Below are 25956 nucleotides of genomic sequence, written 5' to 3'. Positions count from 1 at the left end.
GCGGATTCTTTTAATGACTTCAGTCTTTCACAGCTATTTGGTTCACTGACGCCATCATGCGTAGCCAGAGATGAAAGTACAAAGAATTTGAACATTGCAGCTGCGGTAGCCGAAGCAGAACAACAGACGGTAATCCATGTGTCCTGAACCTGATGAGCTGACGCCGTATCTACAAGACAAGCGCGAGAATCATACCCACTTGACCATACTTCTGCCAAAGAATGACGCAATAGAAAAATTCTGCCGAGGGTGAACCCATCGCAGCTCAATATAGGGATTACTCACTCTTGGTTATGTAGTCCCGCTAAAAAGTAACCAGGATTTCGCCACGACAGCAACCCATTCAAGCCACACACTCTTTGTTTCATGATTTACGTACTCTTGGTAACACCATTTACAAAAAAAAAAGGCTCAAGAGGGAATTGAACCCTCGATCTTCGGTTTACGAGACCGACGCCTTACCACTTGGCCATTGAGCCAACCATACACCACAATACTCTTTACCGAAACAGATTGTTTGCCATCATGCGATTTTCACACCGATAACCCGCTGGCCGTAGATCATGCAATGTCCTCGGAACATCAGGGGCTTGTAGGCAGTCTATTTGCACTAGAGATTTATTCGTTCATTTTCCTGACTCACCTTCGTTGTTGAAGTTGAGCCAGATAAAAGCTGCACTCAGAGAGTCGATTCCTAGCACAAAGAAAAGATAAAACCCGCACTCAGAATCTGACAATGGTATACAAACCCGGTGTGTACACTTACCGTATGTCAGCGCCGAAACACCGCTGCTTTCCTAGCTATTTTAGATGCAAAATGACTCACCCATACGCCATGCCATAAAAGCCAAAGTCCACATAGAAATTTCAATCTAAATCCACTTGTTCACCCTTCCTGCTGGGCTGTAAGTTTGTTAGTATAGTACTAATTATTTCATTTTTACAAAACATACTTCAAATATAATTTTATTTATAAGGCCCATGGCTTTATAACCGAGACTGGCTTTATAATCAAATATACCTCCATGGCTTTAAAGGTGCGGACATACGGTAAGAGCGAACGCCAAAGATGAATGGTGATCGCCATCGTGCCATGTCGGCGACAATGTCACTGTAGTAGAACCTCATCCAGTAGACACCTCACTAGAGAAGACCTTTGCATTTAGGACACATTCGTCCAGACACTCAAATAGTCACTCAAGCTGTAATGAATTCTGCAATCAGCACACCTGGCTATATACCGGTAGGATACTAGTAAATACGGCTGGCCACAGGGGGTCTGTAATTGCTAGTAGTGTAATCAGCACGATTACGGCGTGACTGAGAGCAGCAGTGAATGACGTTAGACAAACTTCAGATCCAAAAAAACATTCATTGCTGTACAGGAACCAAACCAGAATTTCCAAACATGTACAGCGCAAGTCAAAGCGACCACCCAGCCAGAGCCATGCAATCACTTCAGCAGCAGTAGCAGCAGTGTACACGGTGGAATCTCACAATCAGGGACACGTCGGGAAGTAGACATGTCTGCACCGTGCATGATCTCAATCTCCACACCGCACTCCTAGCTGCTAGCCGCTTCGGCCTGCAAGGGTATTCCGTACCCGGATGAGGTGTACTGCTCGCAGAATGTACTACAGCTTCGGGAGCAAGTGGCACAGAGCTAATTTGTCCTGAACGTGTAGGCGTCCACTGTTGAGAGGTATCTACTACGGCATGTTGCACTGTACATGTACTAGTGGAGTCAGACCTTCCTTTTCCAGCTCTCCTTTACTAGTATCTAGTTCCCTTGCCAACTGGCCAGAAATTGGCTGGAGCAAATTTCTTCAAGTTCAGCCGACTACCACATTTCTGGTTACGAGTATCCGGCTCCCCCGCGTATCCGGGGCATTTCGGTGAAAAACAAACGTGTGCAGTTAGTAGTTAGTGGTGCATGCAATGGGCGAGGTGCGAGTGACACCAGCCTACCTTGCCAGTAGACCCAGTTCGGGTTGGAGCTGAGCCAGGCCTTGAGAACACGCTTGAACTTGCGGTGGCCTTCGGGCGAGGCCAGCAACGAGTTGTATTGATGACATCGGGGGATATCCACCTCAATCTATGCAATCAGAGTAAACACAGCACAGAAGGAAATTAGATAATAACAAAACTCTCATTCTGGACATCAAAAGCAGCCAATACACGGTGCAAAAGGGAACACAAGTGTGCGACTTTGGCAACTTGGACCGCAGGCTTGACACAGTCAGTCGGATAAGTGTAACTGTTTGTAATTCACAGCATGTGTGGCCCAATGTCTAACAGTTACTTGCAAGGAACAGTCGTATATAAAGTGCACTGGTGACATTAGCAATACCTGACGATCTGTGTTGGTCTCGGAGTCTTTGTCGATCTGTTCGTATGCCGTCCGGTAATCACCCTAGTAGCACACACACACACACATGCAAACACAAACACATGCATGCAAAGTTTGCAAACACATGCACACAGATCTATCACCAGACACTAGTCAGTGCTGTTTGATGTTTAGTTAGAACTGTGCGTGAAATTCGGTGTCAAAGCAAGACAGTTTTCTTTGCCCTTCTCTGTAGTAATCTAATTTTCAGGTATGTCGAGCATTCTCTCAAGCTGCTACAACTCGCGTCAAGTGTACGGGCACGTACACAGTTCAGGCAGTATTCAGACACACATGTTCACGTTTATACTCAATCTCCACAGCTACATGTAGCTGCTTCAACCTTGTTAGGCCTCATCGGCGGAGCTCACAGAGTGACTGGCCGAACCGATCGCAATGAGGTCGAGTGAGCAACAAAGCATTTTTATATTGGCTCAAAGTGTCAAAGTCAGAGTGCTCTAAGGGGTCGTCCAAAAGTTATTTGTCATCCCTGAAACGAACATCATTCGTTGGGGGGGGGGGGGGATGCGAGCCAAAATCACAAGTTGACTGACACTGTACATACATGTGATTTTCGTCGTCCAGCATAGCAAGCTGCGTTGTCCAGCATAGCAAGCTGCGTTGTCCAGCATAGCAAGCTGCGTTGTCCAGCATAGCAAGCTGCGTTGTCCAGCATAGCAAGCTGCGTTGTCCAGCATAGCAAGCTGCGTTGTCCAGCATAGCAAGCTGCGTTGTCCAGCATAGCAAGCTGCGTTGTCCAGCATAGCAAGCTGCGTTGTCCAGCATAGCAAGCTGCGTTGTCCAGCATAGCAAGCTGCGTTGTCCAGCATAGCAAGCTGCGTTGTCCAGCATAGCAAGCTGCGCTGTCCAGCATAGCAAGCTGCGTTGTCCAGCATAGCAAGCTGCGTTGTCCAGCATAGCAAGCTGCGTTGTCCAGCATAGCAAGCTGCGCTGTCCAGCATAGCAAGCTGCGTTGTCCAGCATAGCAAGCTGCGTTGTCCAGCATAGCAAGCTGCGTTCGTTTCAGAGGGAGGGGAGGGGAGGGGCTCGAAGTACGAAACGAACAATGTTCGTTTCAGGAATCAGGGACGACAGAACACTTTTGCGACGACTCCTTAACTAAAGGTGTTTACAAACTTTACATTTACATGCGGTTGAAACAATCTGTCAATAGCATGTTACCTGCTACTCAGTACTGTCATTACTGAGCTGCTTAGTTTGCTTACCTTGACGCCAAGGAGTGCAGCCCAGATGTGAGCACGCACCGGCGGTGGAATGTCGTGCTGAGCTGCTTTCGACAGCCTGTCACGCGAGTACGGGTAGCCCTGAGCATACGAAAACGCACATACAGGATGCGTACCGTCAGTGGCAAGTACACGCACATACCCAGGTACATGAAACTAAACCGGTGGCAACTGAAATCCGACCCCCTGGGCGGTGCGTTCACATTCTAGCATCCTCTATTTCGTAGTGTTACAATCCCAAGCCGGGTCTTTGCCATGTGAGCGCACCGCTCAGGGGGCTGGATTTCAGTTGCCAGCACTGTAAATCAAGCTGTCTCAGCAGAACATGAGCCATTCACTAACTTGAAATCCAGTATATTTCGTACGATTGGCGTCACAGGTCGTTCTAATTTCACACGCCTAGCCTGGGATCCGTACAAAATATACGAAAATATAACGCACAAAGAAATATCTGGTGGTGACAGTCAATTTTTTCTTCACCTCCCTCAAAAGTAATGCATTTGATATTATATTCGTATTTCGTAGTGTTACAATCCCAAGCCGGGTCTTTGCCATGTGAGCGCACCGCTCAGGGGGCTGGATTTCAGTTGCCAGCACTGTAAATCAAGCTGTCTCAGCAGAACATGAGCCATTCACTAACTTGAAATCCAGTATATTTCGTACGATTGGCGTCACAGGTCGTTCTAATTTCACACGCCTAGCCTGGGATCCGTACAAAATATACGAAAATATAACGCACAAAGAAATATCTGGTGGTGACAGTCAATTTTTTCTTCACCTCCCTCAAAAGTAATGCATTTGATATTATATTCGTGATCTACAGTCAGCAAGCGCGAGACAGCACAACATGCACATGGCAAAACGTAAAAACAAGCATAGCAACATTACAGCCATTGCAAGAAACTTCTAAACCGAACTCCACGAAAAAAAAACATTCAGCCTTTGTCATGAACAAACGCTGGGCCGCGATGCAGTTGATCTTACCTCTAACAGACGCTGGAAATACACTAGTCTCTGGATCTGCAATGGAACAAAAATCAAATAAAATGGGATCAAGAATGGACACGGATGGAGAGCCAAGGATAAATTTATAGAAGTTGGAAGGCTGGAAGTTGGAAAGTTGGAAGGCTGTTGGAGTGCGCATCCAAGATGTGCTAGAGCTGTTAGCCAGTTAGTTGTAGAACATCAATACCGTCGGTCAGTGTCGTGCAGTGTTATCGTATGAGCTGATTGTTTAGTAACTGGTGGTGTTAGTGGACATTATAGCGTAACTTGTAGTTCCTTGGTCCCTTTTCTTTTCTATAAAATGGGATCAAGTTGGTGTTGATCGCGGAGCAGCATCATTGTGCCCATAACACTGCACTCATAACTGCACAACACAGGTGTTCGCGATGAAATTCGGCCTCATGCCAAGGTTAGTGTCCTGCCCCAATGCACAGCCCAGTGTTCGCAGGGCTAGGGCTGCACAGTGCCCTGCACCAGTGCACAGCCCAGTGTTCGCAGGGCTAGCTAGGGCTGCAACACTCATGGCCGATAGAGGGTAGTGTTATTCACAAGGTTGACTGTAGTCGCTGCTTGTTCAGAGCAAGACGTTGTGACCTACCTGATAGTCCAGGTCGCGCTCTCGTATAGCCAATGGTAACTGGGCCTGTGCTTCGGTGGGCTGACCTTCAGATGTTCTGCAAGGCAAACAGTGCAGTGCAGTGGAGAAGAACACAACAATAAATCAGGCAGTGAATACACCTGCAGCAGAGACAGAGATTCCTTCAAATCTAAGTACCGCTTGGCCTCATAGTAGTAGTACTGCTCGTGTCCTGCAGTCCATTATTGTAGTCAGAAATACTCCCACTGTCTTTCGAAAGCCCAATTTTGGCCGGATTAAGGCTAAACCCAAACCATGTTGCTATGGTATACCTGTCCATATTTTATAAAACCTGGTCGAATTTCCAAGTAAAGAGAAAGGATTTCTAAGTCTTTATCCTTGAATTCCTTGGACTTTTCCGGCCTCAAATATGCCAAGGGAGAAATACACGTACACGCGTCGCACTGCAGTATGTACATTTTTTTATCATTACATCTACGGCTAGATGTGCGATACACCAAGTCAGGGTGCCAATTTGGGTTGAGTGGACTGAAGTCACCCTGCTTCGTTTAGACAAATTCTACTCTGGCTGCGGAAAAGCAATCCCAAAACAACAAGGTACAATCTGCTGGTGACAGCTTGATAGGTGATTACGGATAAGAAACACAGTGTCTACGAAATAACATCTTCAAAAAATGGTTTCAATGCATTGTATCAGTGAGAACAATAAGTGCAGGCAGTCTATCACTTGTACTCACCCTTCCTTCTCTAAGAGTGGATAGAAACACTCGGGTCCAAGCTGCTTCACTCTCTACGCGGGCACACACACAGCAGAGACACAGGGAGAACAATCCGCTCAACACAGCCGTCTAGTTGGTAAATGATTAGCACTATACGCAACCCGTCGCACTGTGCAAGGCAAATGCAAGCAACTCCAGCCGGACGAACAACAGCAATGGTGCACCTCATCTTGTGATAGTTTTTCAGCTGGTATCTCAACACCAAGTTGAGCCTACATACACATACACATACACATACACTTACACATACAAACACTAGATTACTCAATCTCCAGACGGCTAGCTGTTTCGACCTGGTTAGGTCTCCTCAGCGGAGTTCAGAGTTCCTGGCCAAACTGATCACAATGAAGTCCAGTGAACACCAAAGCATATCTAAACCGGCTCAAAGCATCAAGGTCTAAATCAAGCAGTTCACAACAGCCACACAGTCTAGTGGGGCCGGATTCACTGGAAGCAGCCAATTGACCCACCAAAATAATACAGGTGTGAAGAGCGTACCACGCTCCCTCGCCTCGGCTTGGTCGAGCACTCTTTCTGGTTAGCGTCGCAGTTATCTGCCCTGGTGCAAAGCTCACTGTGTACTAGTATATCGCAGATAGAGCACTCTGAGTGACTTTGACACTTTGAGCCAGTTTAAAACAAACAAAGCCACGTGTTGTTCAATAGACCTCATCGGGATTGGTTCAGCCAGTCACTCTGAACTCCGCTGATGAGACCTGACAAGGTCAAAGCAGCTACATGTAGCTGTTCACAGATTGAGTACATCGTAGGTATGAACAGATGAAGCTAATTGATGAAATACTTTATAAGAAGAAGTGAAGACCAAAGAACTACAAGGTACGCTATAATGTCCCCTAACACCACCAGTTACTTTACAATCAGCTCATGCGATAACATTGCCCGACACTGACCAACGGTACTGACGTTCTACACCTAAAAGAAATACTTGACCACACTTAATTTCCTGTTGGAATGCAGCAGCACAAATGATAAGTCCATGATGGCTCACCTCGCGCAGGCTGATCAATGGAAGCGGGACGACTGTGTCATCAAAGCGGTACACCGAGCCCTGCGCCTGACCAAACGTGACTCCGTCGACCAGCACCCCACTGTAGCACACAGAATGGCGAGCAGCGCAATGGCAGGGTCTTAGTCCAACAGCAGCAACACGCGATCACCATAACACACTCAGCCCTGCCAAGAACTGGTCCAACATATAGGTACACTGTACAGGCATGCTTTCTCACTTTTGTTCAGAAAGACATTTCCTACAATATTATCAGCTTAAGGCGGCCATCTGCCCCAGAAGATCACTACAACTAGGACCCAGGGATGTTATTTCCAGTGAAATGGCCCTGGATAAGGAGACAACCTGCAAACGGAGAGCAAATTTCTAAGGTCCCCCGAGCGATCCTCTGAGACAGGTTTCAATGTACATGTATTGCGAGCACATGAGATCAAAGAAGAAGATTCGTCCGATAGCCAAATGTTGGTGAAGTTACCTCGGTAGGCCGGTAACGGGTGGTTGTGAGCGAATCAGACCACACTTGCGCAGCTCCTGGTCCAGGTCACCGCCGGCCAGCCTCCACCAGTAGAGCACCTCTTTCTGTGTTCTGCCAGTTCAAGGAAACAAGACAAGATGGGGTAAAACACCTCAGTATAATGAACTCTGGATATAACATACCATGGATACAACATACCATGGATATAAAGTACACACACACACACACACACACACACACACACACACAACTGAATGGCAACACACACACACACACACACACACACACACACACACACACACACACACACACACACACACACACACACACACACAACTGAATGGCAACACACACACACACACACAACTGAATGGCAACACACTCACATAGAACACGTCAATGCCCACAATACCAGTATGCACAATGCAGTACATTACTACTCACCTCACAGACAGCGGATCCTCCTCCTCCACGTCCTCGTCAAATCCGCCACGCCGGCCTGGCCAGGAACCAGAATAGAAAATATACACACAAATCAAATACAGTAAAACCTGTGTTTGCCGGACCCTGTACCAAACGGAATTCTGTATTGACCGGACAATTTCTCATGCACCAAAGCGCTGTGGATTGACCGTGCATCCCTGGATCAAGCGGAATCCTGTCGTATCAGGACAGTTTCCGCTGCACCGTTAGTGCAGGTTTTACATGTGGGCTTTGCACAGCAAAACCTAGTTAGCCCAGGCACACGCATGCTGGTGGTGGAGTGCTGCGAGCGCGTGTCATGTAACTACCTCGTGACTAAGCCGCGTGCTCAGCGTGTGGCATGGCAAAATTTTACGGACAATCGTAGATATGGCGTCTAATTTGGAGACTTGTTTTGCTGAGCTGTCTTGGTGCGAAGGAGCATACTTTGCAGTTGCAGTTTGTGTGTCAACTGTCAAGTCGTAGTTTTTCCCACACACACTCCTCACACTCCAATTGTTCTTGATGCATTAGAAATTGAATTACACACACACCCCGATCCTGCATTCGTCACTTATTTGTTAGATGGTTTGCGCTATAGTTTTACAGTTGGTTATGCCGCTCCCCATCGTTCGTTGCTGTTGATGTATCATGCTAGCTACTCATGCATTGCGCATGTACTTCAAGTTGCTATCACCCGTATAACGCGTATTGTTACGTTACACGCCTTGCTTCACGTGATTACGTCACGTCTCTATTGGACGCATGCACGCATCCATATTCTTGATTCATTATGTTCTTCTCCTTGCTCTTCTTCCTCACTTGAGAATGTAAATAATTAGTTTCTATATCTTGTCACGAAACTAGTTACCATTGTCTAGTAGTAGTGGTGTGCATGATGACATGAGAGCATAACATGGCGCAGTGAAGATTTGTACCTGTGTTTTTCTTGCCCGTGGTGCATCCCGGTTGTGTTCGCACGAGGCCTGCAGGTCCAATTATATATTATTTATTTCTCTAGTCGTGACCGTCTTCCGAAATGTCAGATGCAGCTGCACCAAGTGTGCCGAGCGCAGATATCGCTGCTCTTGCCGATCTCTTGAAAAAGCAGATGGAGGCAGCCGATGAACGAGAGAAGCGTCTTGCTGCAATTATAACTGGCCTTACTCAGCAGAGTCAGCCTCGCTCGTCGTCAGCACCGCCAGCTCCAAAGCCTGTCGCGGCGGAGCGACCCATGCTGCTGTCCTCCGCGTCTCTGTCAGAGTTTGTTGCCTGGCAGGAACTGTGGGAAGACTTTTCTCGGTGCCAGCACCTGACAGCACAGTCGAAAGAAACCAGGGTGTCTGCCATCCGTCAGTGCCTTGATGAAGACCTGAGACGCTTTATCAGGGAGGGCACCATTGTCCTCGCGAGCAATCCTGATGCGTGTGACATTTTGGAGGCGGTCAAGCACTTTCTTCGCCGACAAAGAAACCCAATATTTGACGTATTGAGTTTCATAAGCGCACGCAAGAATCTTGCCTCGGCATTTGTTTCCCCTGAGATTGTTTCAGCTTACCTCGCTAAGGAGGTTCAGCTTGGGCATATGGTCGGTCCGCTTCCGCAACCCCCGTTCGTCAACTTCCGTTTGGCTGGCATCGGTGTCATCCCGAAGAGGTCTGGTGGCCAGTGGCCACCGCCTGATAGTGCATCTCTAGTATCAACGATGGCATCCCCGAAGAGCAGTACATCCTCCAGTACATCACTGTGGACGTCACCGTGGCGCACGCTATCCGTCACGGCAAGGGTGCACTAATGTACAAGGCGGATATCCGCCACGCGTTCCGCAACATCCCCGTCCGCCCCCATGATTGGCCGCTACTGGGTATGGTTTGGGGCGGGCAGTATTATTTCGACAAGGTCCTGCCATTCGGACTGCGGTCTTCCCCAGCTCTCTTCAACCTGCTGGCAGATGCCCTATGTTGGATACTCGGGCACAATTATTCCCTGGACGACCTCGAACACTATCTGGACGACTATACTGGTGTCGCCCTGCCCAGCCCCTCTCCACCATCATCTAATCCAGCCATTCAACAGGCTATGCTGTTGGCCGTTTTCAAGAACTTGGGCGTTCCGGTGGCTACCGGCCAGGATAAGGCCGTCTCTCCAACCACTGTGATGAGTGTGCTGGGGATCGAAGTCGACAGTGCGGAGCAGGTGACCCGGCTCCCCCAGGACAAGTTGTCCGCCCTCCACACAGCATTGGAAACTTGGCTCCAGCGCACTGACTGCTCAAAGCGCGAGCTCTTGTCCCTCATTGGCATGCTGTCCTTCGCCGCCAACCCCCCCCCCCCCCCCCCCCCAGGCTGATGCCCTCGTAGCGGGCTCAGTGTCGGAACGCTCAGCGAAAACTTTCTCAACTGGCATTGATGCCTTCCATAATTATTGCGCTAAACATATCATCAACCCCATTGCACCCTCTAACGAGGATATTGTGTTATTTGCCACTGAGCTGTTCCGTACGAGGTGTGTGGTGACTGTGCGTGTATCTTTGTCAGCTGTGCGGTATCACCTGCTGTGCAAGCGTGTCCCTGTGACCTGTATGCAGTCTGCCCGTCTTTCTGCAGTTCTCAAGGGCCTCGAGAGGAGGCAGGGTCCCGCAGCCGTGAAGCGGAGAGGTCCCACCGGGCAAGATCTGGCAGACTTACAGCACTTCCTACTCTGGTCCAACTGCAGCACAATTGTAACCCAGTACGGGCTTGTACAAATTGCCAAATCCTGCGGAGTGTACGCGAAGGGGCCTGGGAGAGTCGAGCTTATAGCTACTCTTCGTAAAGCCGGGTTCGACAGGAACTATGGTGGAGGATGAGCCCCCGTGCAAGCCTGCTCGGAGGCGGAGGTTTCACCAGACGACATTGCAGCTGGCAGCCGTCCGCTTGCGGGTGACAAAGACAGCCCAGCTGGGTGATGGCAGCCAAGTAGAGCTGCGTGAGACGCGTGGCGACTTCTGCCCAGTTCGTGCCCTGACCGCTTATCTGGACCTCGCGGGTCAGAGAGAGAGGCGACGGAGCCGGTGTTTGTGTTCGCGTCCGGCCGGTTTCTGACCAGGGAGGATCTGACCAAGATTCTGCGGCTATCCCTGAGAACGAACGAGGTTAGCTCTTACTCCATGCGCATAGGTGGCGCGTCACTCATGGCTCAGTGTGGGGCAAGTGAAGCGGGCGGGCCGCTGGAGAAGCTCTGCATGCCAACGGTACGTGCGTAAGGCAGCCGGGATGCCTAGCTTGTAAGTTGGTCGGTAGCGCTGCTCAGGTTGGTGAGCGGCGCTGGCCATTGTCACTAGTGTTGTGTATGCCTGCACGGGCACGGGTGCACTGCTTAGATTACCGTTGTGCAATCCACTGCATTTGCAGCCGTGGTCACAAAGCTAGCTCGTTGTGGGTTGCGGGGAACGGGGTGCCATGGTTTCTAGGACTACTATCCGTTTTGGGGCAAACGGGCCGCCTATTCTGTCTGTATGCTGTGATGCCTGATGCCAGGCAGTCGTGTGAGCCCTCGGTGGGCGATTTCCTGGCCTCGGTGGCTGTTTGTGTGCCCTAGGCGGGCAAGATGATATCAGCCCACGGCGGGCAGTTTGCTGGCCTAGGTGGCAATTTGCGCACCCTCGATGGGTTGTCTGCTGGTTTAGCCCTCGACGGGCGGTTTACTGGCCCCGGCGACGGCCATTTGTGCGCCCTCAGTGGGTACTACTGTATAACATGTAATTTTAAGTGCATTAAAATTTCGGTGCCAGGGACCTGCCAGGTTTCAGGTGTAATGTAGAATTAGGTGACCAGCTTTCTCCGCGTATACAGTGCATACTCTAGTGCCTTTTAGGTGTAATTTAAATTTAGGTGCCTGGTTTCTCTCCCGAAATCACCGAAATTAAAGTGACACCGAACATTATACATGTTTTACAGTATGCTGGTTTAGCCCTCGGCGGGCGGTTTGCTGGTCTCGGCGGCCATGTGCGCGCCCTCGGTGGGCAGTAGGCTAGTTTAGCCATCCATGTGCCCTCAGTGGGCAGTATGCTAGTTTAGCCCCCGGTGGCGGGCAAGTTGGCTGGCCGTGGTGGCCATTCATGCGCCCTCGGCGGGCAGATGCTAGTTTAGCTCGCGGCGGGCGAGTTTGCTGGCCCTGGTGGCCATTCGGGCGCCCTCGGTGGGCAGTATGTGATTGGCCCACGGCGGGCTGGATGATATAGCCCTTGGCGGGCAAAGCGGCGTAGCCCGCGGCGGGCCGGTCCTTACGCAGGACTGTTCTTTCATCACAGGCATACATCTTTGCTCAGTCACTCAATCGACTATTATCAAAGAGCATATTCTTGAATATTTGAATTGTCCAAAAGAAATCATAGCAACTCCCAACCCAATTTATCCACTATATACATGTCCTTGCTCAATGACATCATCACAACACCATAGGCCATGCGCGCACGCACGCACACAATTTACATGCATTCGGCACCTTGTTTTATGCATGACCGACTTGACATCACTTACTCATGCTTGGCTCGATACCGATCAGATTCAAATGCTTGCAGCGGTCCATGCGATCAAAGCATGACGTGCCTGGGTCCAGAACCTCCTAGAGTGGGCATGGGCGAACAAAATGGTCAGTACCGGACAAATATTTCAGTGGAATGAGACAGACATGTCGTGCACTTGAGTGTGCGCGTGTGTGCGCGTGGGTGTTCCGATTTGTTCTGACTTGCTTCAAGAGATATTCTGATCCAAGAAAGATCAGACCCCGTTGGGGCATGGGTGGTCTAAGCTTACGTTCATATGCCCAACACTTGCGTCCAGGGACACACCAAACGTATGGCAGGAAAACACTGTGGAAATCACTGTCCTAACTACCAGTACACATGCACCGTCCTAAGCCCACTGTTCCCACACCTCTGCCAACTCTGCCCGTACCATTCCATCCTGTGATCGTTGGCTGAAAGCTGCAAACAGGCGATGCTGCAGCAGCTCCTCGGCTGTGGGTCTGCAGTGCACCACCAAAACACACACCGAAACACACACAGACACACACACACACACACACACACACACACACACACACACAAACACACACACACACACACACACACAAACACACACACACACACACACACACACACACACATGTAGCAAAATACCATGAAAAAAAACGCCAAAGAACTATGGACTGGAACAGTGGCATTAGCAACATGACAATAGTAACCATACCCAGTGCAGCAATATTATTTTATCCTCAAACACACACACACACACACACATGCACACACACACACGCACACACACACACACGCACACACACACACACACACACGCACACACACACACACCGCACACACACACACACCGCACACACACCGCACACACACGCACACACATGTTGTCCCTGCCCTTTTGGAGGGTATGTGCCCCTTTTGGCACGCGTGTGCTGGGTCCGCGTGGTCGGTGTGCGGACTGCGCAGGTTGCGCATGCCTGCATATTATTGTACGCATTCTTGTTGTTTGTGGCCTTCTTCTTGAGACACACGCGCACGCACGCACACACACACACACACACACACACACACACACACACACACACACACACACACACACACACACTCTCTCTCTCTCTCTCTCTCACTTTCCCTGCCGCTGCCTTTCTCCCATACATGATATCCGTATGTTCCCTGGTCTGTCAAATGCACTGGTGACTGTCAGTTAGTCTGTCCGTCTATTTGCCTGTCTGGTCCTGTGCCAGCAATCCGGCCTGCCAGCCTCTCATCTGAGCATTAAGATCAGACTATGTGTTTTCTGCTTATGTTACCAACTGGCTATTATGGCATTACAGTAAGATCGGGCGCCGAAAGACACTTAGGCTAGAAAGCGCACAAATTTAACGACAATCCAGGTTAGATTTTCAGATCCTTGACCCTCAGATTAAAAGTAAGAACAGACGTGTACTGTGTACGCGCATGTACTGTTTTCTACAAGGACAAGTTCTCGTGATCACGGAATAGGAACCAAATGACTAACAGTTGAAAATTTTAGACAAATGCCAGGCTGCACCTTCAACCCCTGCGTTCTTCAGCGCCCGATCTGACTGTAGATGACCCCCCCCCCCCCCCCCGTCCCAGGCCTCGGAAATAGTATGCCCCTCTGCATCACTGCCATCAGAGCTCGCATCGTCAATCCTAGCTACCCCCTCCCCCTCCACCACCACCACCCCACAGTATTCTAGTATCGTCTGTTTGATTTCCCCTCGTACTCCATGACACTTTCATAGGCTAGGATTGCACCATTCAACAGCTCGCAGGGCTGAAGAACTGACCGCCACCATTTACCTTGGTCTACACCACACGGCATTTTTGAAGTGGCTTTTCTGGCCAGAGTGAACCCTACTGTTTGGCCTTCATTCTTTTCCCTGCGTTCATCATGTTTTCCTTTTCTTTCTTTTTTCATCACATCACATACTCTTATATGCACTGGCTGTTGATAACAACCGGGGGGGGGGATGAGAAAGAGAAGAAGGAAGCATGAGACCTTCATCATCAGGAATGGAAAAGTAAACCAGGCGAGCAAGTGCACTGTATTCACTTATCAAAGGCCACCCCGGTGTTCGCTTACCGCTTAGAGGGCAAGATGGTCAGACACAGTTTCAGCAACTCGTCCACATCGGGATCAAGGGCCTAGCGAACACACAGAACACCCGTACGCACACCCACACACACGCACACACACACGCACACATGCACACACACACACACACACGCACACACACACACGCACACACACACACACACACACACGCACACACACACGCACACATGCACACACTCACACACCCACATACACACATACACACACACACACACACACACACACACACACACACACACACATACACACACACACACACACACACACACACACACACACACACACACACAAACAAACATACACACGCACGGAAACGGACACAAAGTGTACAGTTTTCCTCACAGCTGCAGATAGCCGAGCTAAACAACAGGAGCAAGGCTTGATACTGGTGATGAGAACTGATATGCTGAAATGCTTCGACAAACCATGTCATCTTCAGAATGAAAAAAAGATAATTATGGGATTGGTATGGAAATGGTTTAGCTGGAACTTCTTTTATAATTAGCATTTCTCGCAGTTTAGAGTACTCTGGCTTTGGAGCTTCAGGCTCGCTCACACACGTACGCATGCACACACACATACACACACACACACACACACACACACACACACACACACACACACACACCTCAGACCTCAGACATGCCCATCGCGGAAGCGATGATAGCGAACAGCTATGTTAGACATAGCAACTTGTGCTGGGATTACACCATTCAACAGCTTGCAAGGCTGATGAATTGACCGCCACTATTTTTAGCCTGGTATCCACCACACAGCTGTTTGAAGTGACTTTTTCTGGCCAGTGAATCCCTATTTTTCATTTTTCCATTTTTTTTACGCACACACACCACACCACATACTCCGGCATACACTGGCTGTTGGTAACCACCCAGGAGAATGAAAGAAAAGTCAGGAAGAGTCCGAGAAAGAGAAGAAAGACGTGTGCGACCATAATCGTCGGGAATTGAACCCGCAACCTCTCGATTGGAAATCGACTGCACATACCACTGCACCATATGGGACACACACACACACACACACACACACACACACACGCACACACACACACACGCACACACACATACCTGATAAAGATGAAGGCAGCCACAGGACTGGAACAGGTGTCGCACAGGATTGTCTGAATGAACAACACAAACAAGCACGTGAAGGAGGGACATACTATGACTGGATAGTGGATACATTATACGGTACACACTCACTCACTTACACACTGAATATACCAATACATGTACACCAATGTACCCATCCGCCCATCCGCCCATCCATTTATACGCACACAAACACACGCACACACCCTGCGTTGGCGATTCTCAGTGAACATGTCGTGTGCGTCAACGAAACCATGTCCCCCACTGCCTGTTCTCACACCAAATTGCAAATTCTTGGATACGGAAATGCAAGATGGCGACTGTACTGACTACGGCAATAAAATGCAATTACCGAATTTTCCGGAGTATAAGCTGCCCCCCCCCCCCCCCCTGCCACGAAATACAGACATCTATCCATTTATCACCGTTAATTTGATTATCAGAGTATAAGCCACACCCCGTTTTGGGTGAACTTTGAGTGTTCAAAGTGCGGCTTATACTCTGGAAAATACAGTAATCACGATTCCCCTAGTGCAAACTAGTGCAAAGTCAAAAGTCAATAAAACTTCTGAAAACACAGGCCGACAGGGTCACCAATGCCTACACAGTTCAAAGCTGCCAGATGCAGCTGCTAAGGCAGTGGAACATGCAAAGGACATTTGACCCACCACCTGAGAGATCAGAGACAGAAAATCTCATAAGCTCCTGACTGTGGCACACGTACAAGTGGTTGTGAATACACGGGTGTGTTCGCATTAAGCCGGTTCAAGTAGTTATCAGGATTCCACATGTAGAACAAAACTGCTGTGACAACATCGCCAGTGGCCGGAGTGAAGCCGACGCCCCGAGAGACCTACCGCTATGCCGAGCCAAGTCCAGGACGCGCAGCAAAATCAGACGCAGGCGACCGTGCATGTCGAGGTCCGGCCAGATGTGACGACTCTGAGTGGCACATGTACAAATACAATACACCATAGCTAAAGTCACTAGAACTATAGTCCAGTCATCCAATATAGCCCCGCTGGCTTTTCAAAGTCTGATTTGGGCCAAATTGAGGATCAAAAACACGCTTTGAAATCTGGGCTTTCGGATCTACTTCTCCACATATTTTGCCAAGGGATGCCTGCCCTAATTTTGTAAAACCTGGCTGAATCTCAAGCGAAGGTACCTGGTTCAAGCCCTGGTGGTGGCAGTCTCCTTCAGACTTTTCCCCTTTCCGTTCCCTCAACTACTGAATTTCTAATTCTTTATCTTTTTGGAATTTTCCGCTCTCGAATGCGGTAAGGAATAATTACACGGGTCACACAATGCAGGATAATACCTTTCTGATACTCTCCACAATAACCTACTTTTTGAAAAGATACACCAGTCGGACTCGAGTATGGGTATTGCGCACTAGATACCAGCAGATAGCAGGCACACAACACAAGGAAACGGTCACCGCTGCAGGGATGACTTGCCTGACGTGGCGTCTGGCTGTGTAGCGAATATCCCATGGAACAACCAACTTCATCACTAACACCGCCGAAGTCGCAACTTCTAAGTAATAGTTCGTATTGTTGTTCCTCACGCGGACGTGCGACTAGTAGTTGGAGGTGACAGCGTTGTGAATAGCTATACTGGCTCTCAACGTCTGTTTAGCACACCTCCATCAGCGACTCTGACACGCACTGCTACCTGGGACATCACAAGGTGTTTGTCGTACTGGAAACAAAGCGTCTCTGCAAGTTTGTATCCCTCGTGATGGTTTGGCCTGGAGTGCAATAATAATATAAGTGGTGCTTTTCAGGCACAACCTTCCTCAGCCTACTCAGGCTCAACTGATGAGGGGTGAATTCCCCGAAACACTGTGTATTGAGCAGGGAGTGGTGCTTTCTTGCACGTTTGCCGAGTGGAAGGTGCGACGTGCTCCTCGTGTGCTCCGGATGGCAGTTGTGAGTCAGTCAAGTGTCAAGTTCGGCAGGAAGTGTGTGTTCCTCGTTGGAACAACCAACAACATCACTAACACCGCCGAAGTCGCAACTTCTAAGTTTGAATTCGATTAAAAGAATATGAACCACTCACCATCAGGACCTCGGCCAATATGATGCCAAGCGCCCACACATCAACCTAGCAAAAGCACAAAATGCGCATACACACAGACACACACACAAACACACACACACACACACACACACATACACACACACACACACACACACTTGCAACACTGTGAGCACAGCCAGGCCTCGCTTAGCAGCACACATTCGAGTGTCATGCAACTATACACATAGGAATGGACTAGATAACCAAAATTGTGCTAGGGTGCCATAAGGTTGTAACTTGTAAGCATGTAAACTGTGAAAAGATCAAGTTGTAAGGGGAATGGATGCAGGCGTATCAGTTCAGGCTTTTTTAGCTACCTGGTAGAGTAGAGTAGAGTCACTCTACCGATAGAGGTAGATGGTAGAGGCAAGTGCACGAACGCTGTTCTACCGGATTTAGTAGTTTTTCATATGTACGTGAAAAGTTTCTCTTCTGTATGGAGTTGTACATCTTGCTGGAAATCCCATACCTCTACCAACTTCTACCGGCTTCTACCAGCGTTTTCCTGGTAGAGCCGGTAGAGGAAAATAGAATCTACCCTTTAGACTCAGTTTTGAGTAGGAAAAAACCGAACACCTCTACCTACTAAAAACGAACACCTCCTTAGACTAACCTTCGGACTGGATGGTGTGCAGCAATCAGGCCCTGCTGCTACAAGCTCCGGTGCCAGGTAGCGTGGTGTGCTGCAAGAAAAAAAGAACAAAAAAATACAGCGCCCAATAAGGGACTCGAACCCTTGACCCTCAGATTAAAAGTCTGATGCTCTACCAACTGAGCTAACCGGGCAGCCATACCTATCTAATTAGTAATATAGCTCATCATCCTTGTATACCTGCACCACTCGAGTCGGATTCGCGGAGGGATTTTTGCAATACGAGGTGAATAGCAATTTCTGGACATGAAAATAAAATAGAGGCCCACTGGCTGTGTGTTTTACATTTTTCATATCTTTTTGTATCTATTGTATGGCCTAATCCTTCATCTTTCCAAATATGTGACAATTGCTCATGCTGTGATCCCAGAGACTTTATAACAGGATGTTTTCGACAGGCCAATTTTTTGGCCTAAATTTCAGTGTATCGAATTCTGGACATGAAAGTAAAATAGCGTCAATAGGCATCCTATACTGCACCATTTTTGTTATATTTTCTATTGGTGGACTGCAGTTGGCCTCTTCACACTTCCAGCTAACAGGTCCAAGACTATACAGCGTCTGAAGTGAAGCGCACATGGGGAAGCCAACAATTCGTCCATTACTTCTTATTTTACTCAAAATTCAAAATTCTCATGCGACATAGTACCACAAACCTCGTTGAAATGCCTCCCAAGAAAAGGCTATCAACAAGGCACCGACACGAGGAGAAACTACAACAGCCCAGCTGTCAACTACAACAAGAAAAAACTTCATCAACCTGACTGACTTGACTCTACACGCGACGAAAAATTATTTTACTCGAAATGTCCAGAAATGTACAATGTCCAGAAATAGCAATTCACCTCGTACCGTACGGAATCATGCCAAGCGATGAGCAACATCCAAAAGAAAAGAAGAAGAATATCACGGTTCGCGTGAGACTCGGCTCGAAGCATATACAAGTCCACAGACAACTCTTTCACCTGATGTATAAATTTCGTGGAAAAGGAAGAATCCCCATGGAGACTACAGTATCCATTGCAAATGCTGAGCTTGGCTAGTTGCAGGGATTTCCCCGGTCTTGAAGCCATCACATCGCGCAGCACGTCGCAAAAATTATTCTGCCAATCCCACTTTATATCACCTTTTTTAATCAATTTCACTGCCCTATATATAAAGCAGCTAGACATACAGACAAAGTGCATGCAAGAACTTCTGGAAGAAATAAAAAAATACAGCGCCCAATAAGGGACTCGAACCCTTGACCCTCAGATTAAAAGTCTGATGCTCTACCAACTGAGCTAACCGGGCAGCTACACTGGTCACATTATAGCTGATCAAACTTGACAACCTCTGCAGCACACCAGCGGGATTCACAGAAGGATCGTGGCAATACGACGATGTGTGACATGAAGCGACTAAGCGATGCCATTAGATTTCCAAGCACCTATCTCGACCACCCAGCCACCAGGGCATTGATGCCCACCATCCGGCATTTTAGAGTTGCCTGAGGGTAGCATTGAGCTGGTGCCTGGCTGCACGTTTCTCGGTAGCCGCATTTCTTCGGATGGCCAGATGACCGCTATTTCTATGTCAAGACGAAGATACATGTATATTCGACACTGTTGTATGGCCGCGAGACCTGGCCAATAAAGGTTGTGAATGTTCGTCAGCTTGCAGCATTTTACCAGCGCTGTGTTCGCTTCCTACTGGATACCGTAAATATACAAGGTTTCAGCGCTGCAAAATTTCAGCATTTCACGATTTTCGACATTTCGGCAGCGATTTATTTTCAGCACAGGGTTAATAAAACTACTTCAGTCTTCAGTAGTATATCACCAAAGTCCACGTGAAACATATCATCGGCGTTTAGGTATTTTTGGGTCGGCGCCGAATATAGCTGAAATTGAATAGTTGCCAAAACGTTGTATTCATTGGTTTGAGGGAAAGATGCAAACGGGAAAAATTGACTGTCACCAACAGGACTCGAACCAGTACAGGGACCTTTGCTTATGGCCAGCAATGCTCTACCACTAAGCTATGGTGTAGTCCGCCGACGTCAACCAAGAAATTTAGTATACAGTTGTTTGTTTGTTGTTTGTTTGTTTGTATTCTTTATTTAGAGTGGGAAGTCCAAAACAGGCCCTAGCCTAATAACAATGGTCCCACTAGTGAGGGAATACAGTATTCCCAGAGTAACGTAAACTTTGGGTTTCATGTTTTGCTTTTGTTTTTTTTCATGTACATGACTGTACCGGCAAGAGTCCATAAACATTATTTATGCACTCCCCCCCCCCCCCCCCCCCCCCCCCGATCCCGATATCTGGGGTCAGCCATTGGCTCCCCTGAATTCATCACCCGGTACATTGAGGAAGCGGCACGCTCCTGGTGCGATCAGCTCACGAAGCTATCCGAGATTGCTCTGACCCAGCCTCAAGCAGCTTATTCTGCCTTCGTCCACGGGTTCAAGAGCAAATGGGCTTTCCTCTGCCGCACGACACCTCAGCTGGCTGTGGCTCTGGAAGAATTGGATTCCTTAGTCACTAGTAAGTTCATCCCGGCTCTGTTGAGTCGTCCGGTTAGTAACATGGAACGCACTCTGCTCGCTTTGCCCTGCCGTTTTGGTGGTCTGGGCCTCGTCGTCCCCAGCTCTATGGCTTCGCAGCATCAGTCGTCCCTTGCCATAACCGATTCCCTAGTGCAACGGATTCTCCACCAGGACCCATTTCTGGGTGATGCACTGATGTCCATTCGCACCCAGAAGCGTCTTGCCACCTCCCAATCTCAGGGTGCACTGCGGGATGAGGTCACGATGATTACTGCTACCCTTGATGCCGACCAGCAGCGTGTCATCCAACTTGCCTCTGAGAGGGGTGCTTCAAGTTGGCTGACCTGTAGGCCCCTCGCACGTCATGGCTTCTCTCTCAGTAAGGGTGAATTCCGCGACGGGGTGTACCTCCGGTACAATTGGTTGCCAGACCGTCTGCCGTCAGATTGCTCCTGTGGTGCCAGGTTCACTACCTGCCATGCACTTTCCTGTGCGACGGGTGGGTTTCCATCCATCCGTCACAACGAAGTGCGTGACATCACGGCAAGTCTGCTGAAGAAAGTTGCCCACAATGTCGCCGTGGAACCTCACCTCCAGCCTGTCACAGGAGAGCGGTTTCGCTACCACTCAGCTATTGTGGAAGAGCAGGCTCGTCTGGATGTAGCTGCCAGTGGCCTTTAACCTGTATGCGTCCTCAAACCGGGCCACTTCACTGGCCTCAACCTACACTCGGCAGGAGAAGGAGAAACGCCGGGCGTACGAGCAGCGTATCCGCGACGTGGAACATGCTTCATTTGCGCCAGCTGTGTTTGCCACAACAGGTGGAATGAGTCGCCACTGTACAGCTTTGTATAAGCGTATTGCGTGCCTGCTAGGAGAAGAGCAAGGAGCCGTACAGTGTGGTGATGGCATGGGTCCGCTGCCGCCTAAGCTTTGCGCTCCTCCGGGCGAGCGTCATGTGTCTCTGTGGATCCCGCAGCCTCAAGGCCTGCGTCGACTCTACCACCCCTGCTTCTCTTGTTACTGCGGAGGCAGTGATTCCAGGGCACTAGCTCTTGCGGTGTGACTTGGCATTCGTGTGATCTAGCAGCGATTTTCATTTACACGTTTGTTATTAGTTTGCTTCACACCTTTTATCAGTCATTACGTATGGTTTATAATGCAGTGGCAGTACCAGGCGTGGGCCATCCCCTGGATTATCAAAATGGGTGCCATATCATTTTTCTGTTGTTTTTACACTTCTTCGTGCTTTTTTATGCACTCTTGGTACCGGTATGAACTTTCGCTATCCACATTTGTTTCGGAAAAGGACAAAAGAATTGAGCGCCCAATAAGGGACTCGAACCCTTGACCCTCAGATTAAAAGTCTGATGCTCTACCAACTGAGCTAACCGGGCAGCTACACCGATCACATACCATATTTTCTATAATCAGAGCCCGGGGTTCTTATTTTTTTTTCAGTGACAGCTCTACCCGCGCTACTATTACAATGCTCCATTATCAAGCCATCTCCAGTCTATATAGGCATAAACTGACCATATCCAGACCGATTTTCTCAACCCCAAACTCAGGAAAATTGTTAAAACTGATGTTTCACAATAGCATGGGCGCCAGGAAGGAAGTAGTAGGCCCTCTTCAGACTAGGTACAAAACAGCCTATAAGTCACATTTACATAGAAGTTTCCAAGACAACAACAAGAATCTGGCGGGAAGCCTAAAAAGCTGCCCAATCCTTTCAGGCTGAATGCGAACCCTTGTACAGTACAAGGCAGCTTTCCTGCATTTATCGTACTTTCACCAGGCAGTCGTACAAACTTTGTACCCGGGTACGACTGCAGGCTGCTTTCACACATCCCAGGCCCATCGCGCAATTGCGTAGCGTCAAAGGTTGCCTGTATAATGCATGTAAAATGTGTAGTCTGAATGTAGGCGTGGAAAAATGTTGCCTTTTAGGTTAGATGTGATTTTGTACTGGACTTTCTATGTACGTAGTCTGTAGAGGGCCTTACAAATAATTATGTACACTGTACTTGGCATTCTATACTGCTGTTTTATATGCAGTCAATATACTTGCTGCATACTCCGTGGCCCCCGCTACTATTAGAGACTGTGCTCTTATTATTTCAAACAGCCCGCACCCCGGGTCATTATGGGAGACTGGGCTATTATTGGAGACCTGGACTTTTATTAGAGAAAATATGGTACAGTATATCCGATCAAACTTGACAATCTCTGCAGCACCACAGCAGCAGAATCACGGACCTCGGCTTCCATGACCCATCAAAAAGTCATGTAAAGGACGAGTTCCGCAGTCCAGAACCCAAATGCGGATGTGTATGCTCTGGCTTATGTCCTCTTGCTACGGAACAGTGCACGGTGCTACACTGTCTTCATTACGTTAACTTGTCCAGCACCACGCATAAGTACAGTACGCATGCGCTCAATAGTCAATACCCGTGATCTTTTGTACACGCATGCCCGCAGCATTTCAATCACGGCGCGATCCCGGCGTTCCGGTTACCAGCAAGATACTGAATCACACTGAACTCATTGATGAGCAGTTCCATAACGTCTGGGTGACAATGGCCTAGTAATCAAACCCGACAAGTGTCAGCTTGCCGAGTCTGAAGTCATGTTTCTTGGCAACCGAATCACCAGCAGTGGAATCTTCCCTCCGGAACAACTCGTCAATGCCGTCCGTCAGTTCAAACCACCTACCTCTGTAGGCAGTTGTGCAGATTGGGTGCGTTGCCACGGCGAATATCTACCCCAGGTCTACCCCTCACTGTATTGATCTCGCTTTTGCTTGCACCGTGGGTAAAAAAAGCCATCACGTCGCAATCCTGCCCGCTTCGTTCTTTTTGACCAACTACAATGCCATAAAGGGCAGGCAATTCTTGAAAAGGGGATAAAAAAAATTGAGCGCCCAATAAGGGACTCGAACCCTTGACCCTCAGATTAAAAGTCTGATGCTCTACCAACTGAGCTAACCGGGCAGCTACACTGGTCAGCTTTTACAATCCCTATATTACTCAATCACTCAACTCACACACTCATGATGAACACGTGGCTTTTAGTCGTAGTTCGCATGCGCTGAGAGGATATAAGAACAGCTCTCCAACTTTTCCGAGAGGATTTAAGAACGCACCCTTAACCTACGGGCACAGTTATTGAAAGATACATTGGTGACAGCTTTTTGTCCCCCTTTTTTAACCCACCCAGCTTTTCAAATAATGTTGACCTTACTGTAAATGCATAGCATCTGATATTCTAAATGAGGTTTACGCACAGCAGTAGGAAAGACCAAAATGCCAAGCATGTGGCAAGGATAATAATGCACGCGAGGAGTAGCATCAGCCAGCAACCTCCCAACTAAGAAAGAGATACATTTTCCAGCGTATAAGTAGTGTGCTTTCAAAGCAGAAAATTGGCCCAAAATCCAGCTTATGGTTTATTTTTATTTTACCACAAACATGCACCTAGACTGGTGCACATGAATATGGGTACACTGGACGATATGGTACCACGCATGCTTCCCTGCTCCACACAATGCGCCCTGGACATGTACATTGCAAAGCGGCATGCTACGTGTCGTCTGGGCATACAGTATGTCCAGTGCAGCTAGTCGCATTCTTGGTAGTGAGTATTCTCATTGTAACTGTGTGCGCAGTGTTGACCGGGAAAAACAAGCAGATACACACACACAAATACACACACACACACGCACGCGCACACACACACACACACACACACACACACACACACACACACCTACCCGATGCAGAACGGAACGCTTGCGCCATATAACGTCATGTAGTACATGCCAAAGTCGTGGAGCTTGGCCACCTTACAATACACAAAGAGAGAGAGAGAGAGAGAGAGAGAGAGAGAGAGAGAGAGAGAGAGAGAGAGAGAGAGAGAGAGAGAGAGAGAGAGAGAGAGAGAGAGAGAGAGAGAGAGAGAGAGAGGAGAGAGAGAGAGAGAAAGAGAGAGCACCAGCAGCAATATTAACACAGGGAGAGCAAGCAGAACATGCTCGTGGCAATTGCACCTCACAATGCAAGCAGAAATGTACATTTCATAGGCTTGTGTAGGCTTGTGTTTTTTGGCGTTTTGTCCAAAAACATGTCATAGACTAGCAGTTTGGCCAGAGAAACTCGACCTCATGAATACAGTAGCGCCACGCTGAAGTGTGCACGGTAGTGTATGCCGGCTGCTACTGTAGAACCGCGTAGCACCCGGCGCTGTCATATTCATGAGGTCGAGTTTCTCTGGCCAGGACTGCACTTGTCATATGCAGTCCGCATTCTTTTAAATTATGCCATGATTGACAGGTATCAAGTGCCATACCGTAGTACCCACACTACTGCTACAGTATAGACAGTAAGGCCGCGGTCTCACCAAGTTCAGCCGTTTTTGGCTTGCGCTGAAAGTGGCTTGCGACTAGCCAGCTGACGGTCACACCAAAACTGGCTGACGCGGGTTTTCCCGGGTTTTTCTTTATTTGGAGGATGACCCCTGTGCCCAGTATACGTGATTTGCATACACACTACGTCCTAATTTTGAATTTCCACGTGGGCCTTGTCGTGGATGGAAGGAGAAGTAAGGATCTGGAAAAGAGATAGAAAGAGAGAGGAGTAGAGAGAGAAGAGCGATTTGTCACAGTGGATTGAGAATGGATTCGGAAACGAAGAGCCGCATCGCTATCTGTATTTTATTATGTGCAATGGTGATGATCCGAATAATTTCCCCTGAGAATCACCTCACTTTGCCGATGGTGACAAATACCAGGCTTTGTTGCCGGAGGAAACGACACGTTTTCGACTTTGTTGATGAAGACAATACTGAGGAGGATCTGCTGGCAATCTTGCCCTTGACAATGTTTGGCAGGAGAAAACGGCGTTTTTGGTGCGCCCTTCGCAGTCCCGGTGCCTGGAACGAT

At 48.6% G+C, this 25956-nt stretch overlaps 1 protein-coding gene and 5 non-coding genes across 7 annotated transcripts in view; all 6 read right to left on the bottom strand.

The window, feature by feature from the left end:
- LOC135818800 (TBC domain-containing protein kinase-like protein) overlaps positions 1–25956 on the bottom strand; it is a 72257-nt gene that overhangs the window by 36206 nt on the left and 10095 nt on the right. For both annotated transcript variants that reach the window (XM_065332042.1, XM_065332045.1), the window contains 18 exons: positions 24790–24860; positions 18446–18515; positions 17812–17856; positions 16605–16689; positions 15724–15776; positions 14606–14667; positions 12917–12986; positions 12500–12584; positions 7962–8016; positions 7518–7628; positions 7025–7124; positions 5974–6026; positions 5237–5312; positions 4618–4653; positions 3616–3714; positions 2351–2413; positions 1969–2095; positions 644–694 (listed from right to left, as the gene is read on the bottom strand). In XM_065332042.1, the coding sequence (XP_065188114.1) occupies positions 644–694; positions 1969–2095; positions 2351–2413; positions 3616–3714; positions 4618–4653; positions 5237–5312; positions 5974–6026; positions 7025–7124; positions 7518–7628; positions 7962–8016; positions 12500–12584; positions 12917–12986; positions 14606–14667; positions 15724–15776; positions 16605–16689; positions 17812–17856; positions 18446–18515; positions 24790–24860 (1312 nt within the window). The remainder of the gene's footprint in view (positions 1–643; positions 695–1968; positions 2096–2350; positions 2414–3615; positions 3715–4617; positions 4654–5236; positions 5313–5973; positions 6027–7024; positions 7125–7517; positions 7629–7961; positions 8017–12499; positions 12585–12916; positions 12987–14605; positions 14668–15723; positions 15777–16604; positions 16690–17811; positions 17857–18445; positions 18516–24789; positions 24861–25956) is intronic.
- On the bottom strand, positions 408–479 carry Trnat-cgu (transfer RNA threonine (anticodon CGU)). The gene has a single exon. It is a non-coding gene; the product is annotated as a tRNA-Thr (tRNA).
- Positions 18546–18618, bottom strand: Trnak-uuu (transfer RNA lysine (anticodon UUU)). Its single transcript has one exon. It is a non-coding gene; the product is annotated as a tRNA-Lys (tRNA).
- Trnak-uuu (transfer RNA lysine (anticodon UUU)) lies at positions 19705–19777 on the bottom strand. Its single transcript has one exon. It is a non-coding gene; the product is annotated as a tRNA-Lys (tRNA).
- Trnak-uuu (transfer RNA lysine (anticodon UUU)) lies at positions 22339–22411 on the bottom strand. The gene has a single exon. It is a non-coding gene; the product is annotated as a tRNA-Lys (tRNA).
- Trnak-uuu (transfer RNA lysine (anticodon UUU)) lies at positions 23938–24010 on the bottom strand. The gene has a single exon. It is a non-coding gene; the product is annotated as a tRNA-Lys (tRNA).

This window comes from Sycon ciliatum, chromosome 1 (assembly GCF_964019385.1).
Source record: "Sycon ciliatum chromosome 1, ocSycCili1.1, whole genome shotgun sequence".
Taxonomy (NCBI): Eukaryota; Metazoa; Porifera; class Calcarea; order Leucosolenida; family Sycettidae; genus Sycon; species Sycon ciliatum.
This window is presented reverse-complemented; position numbering and strand designations above follow the sequence as displayed.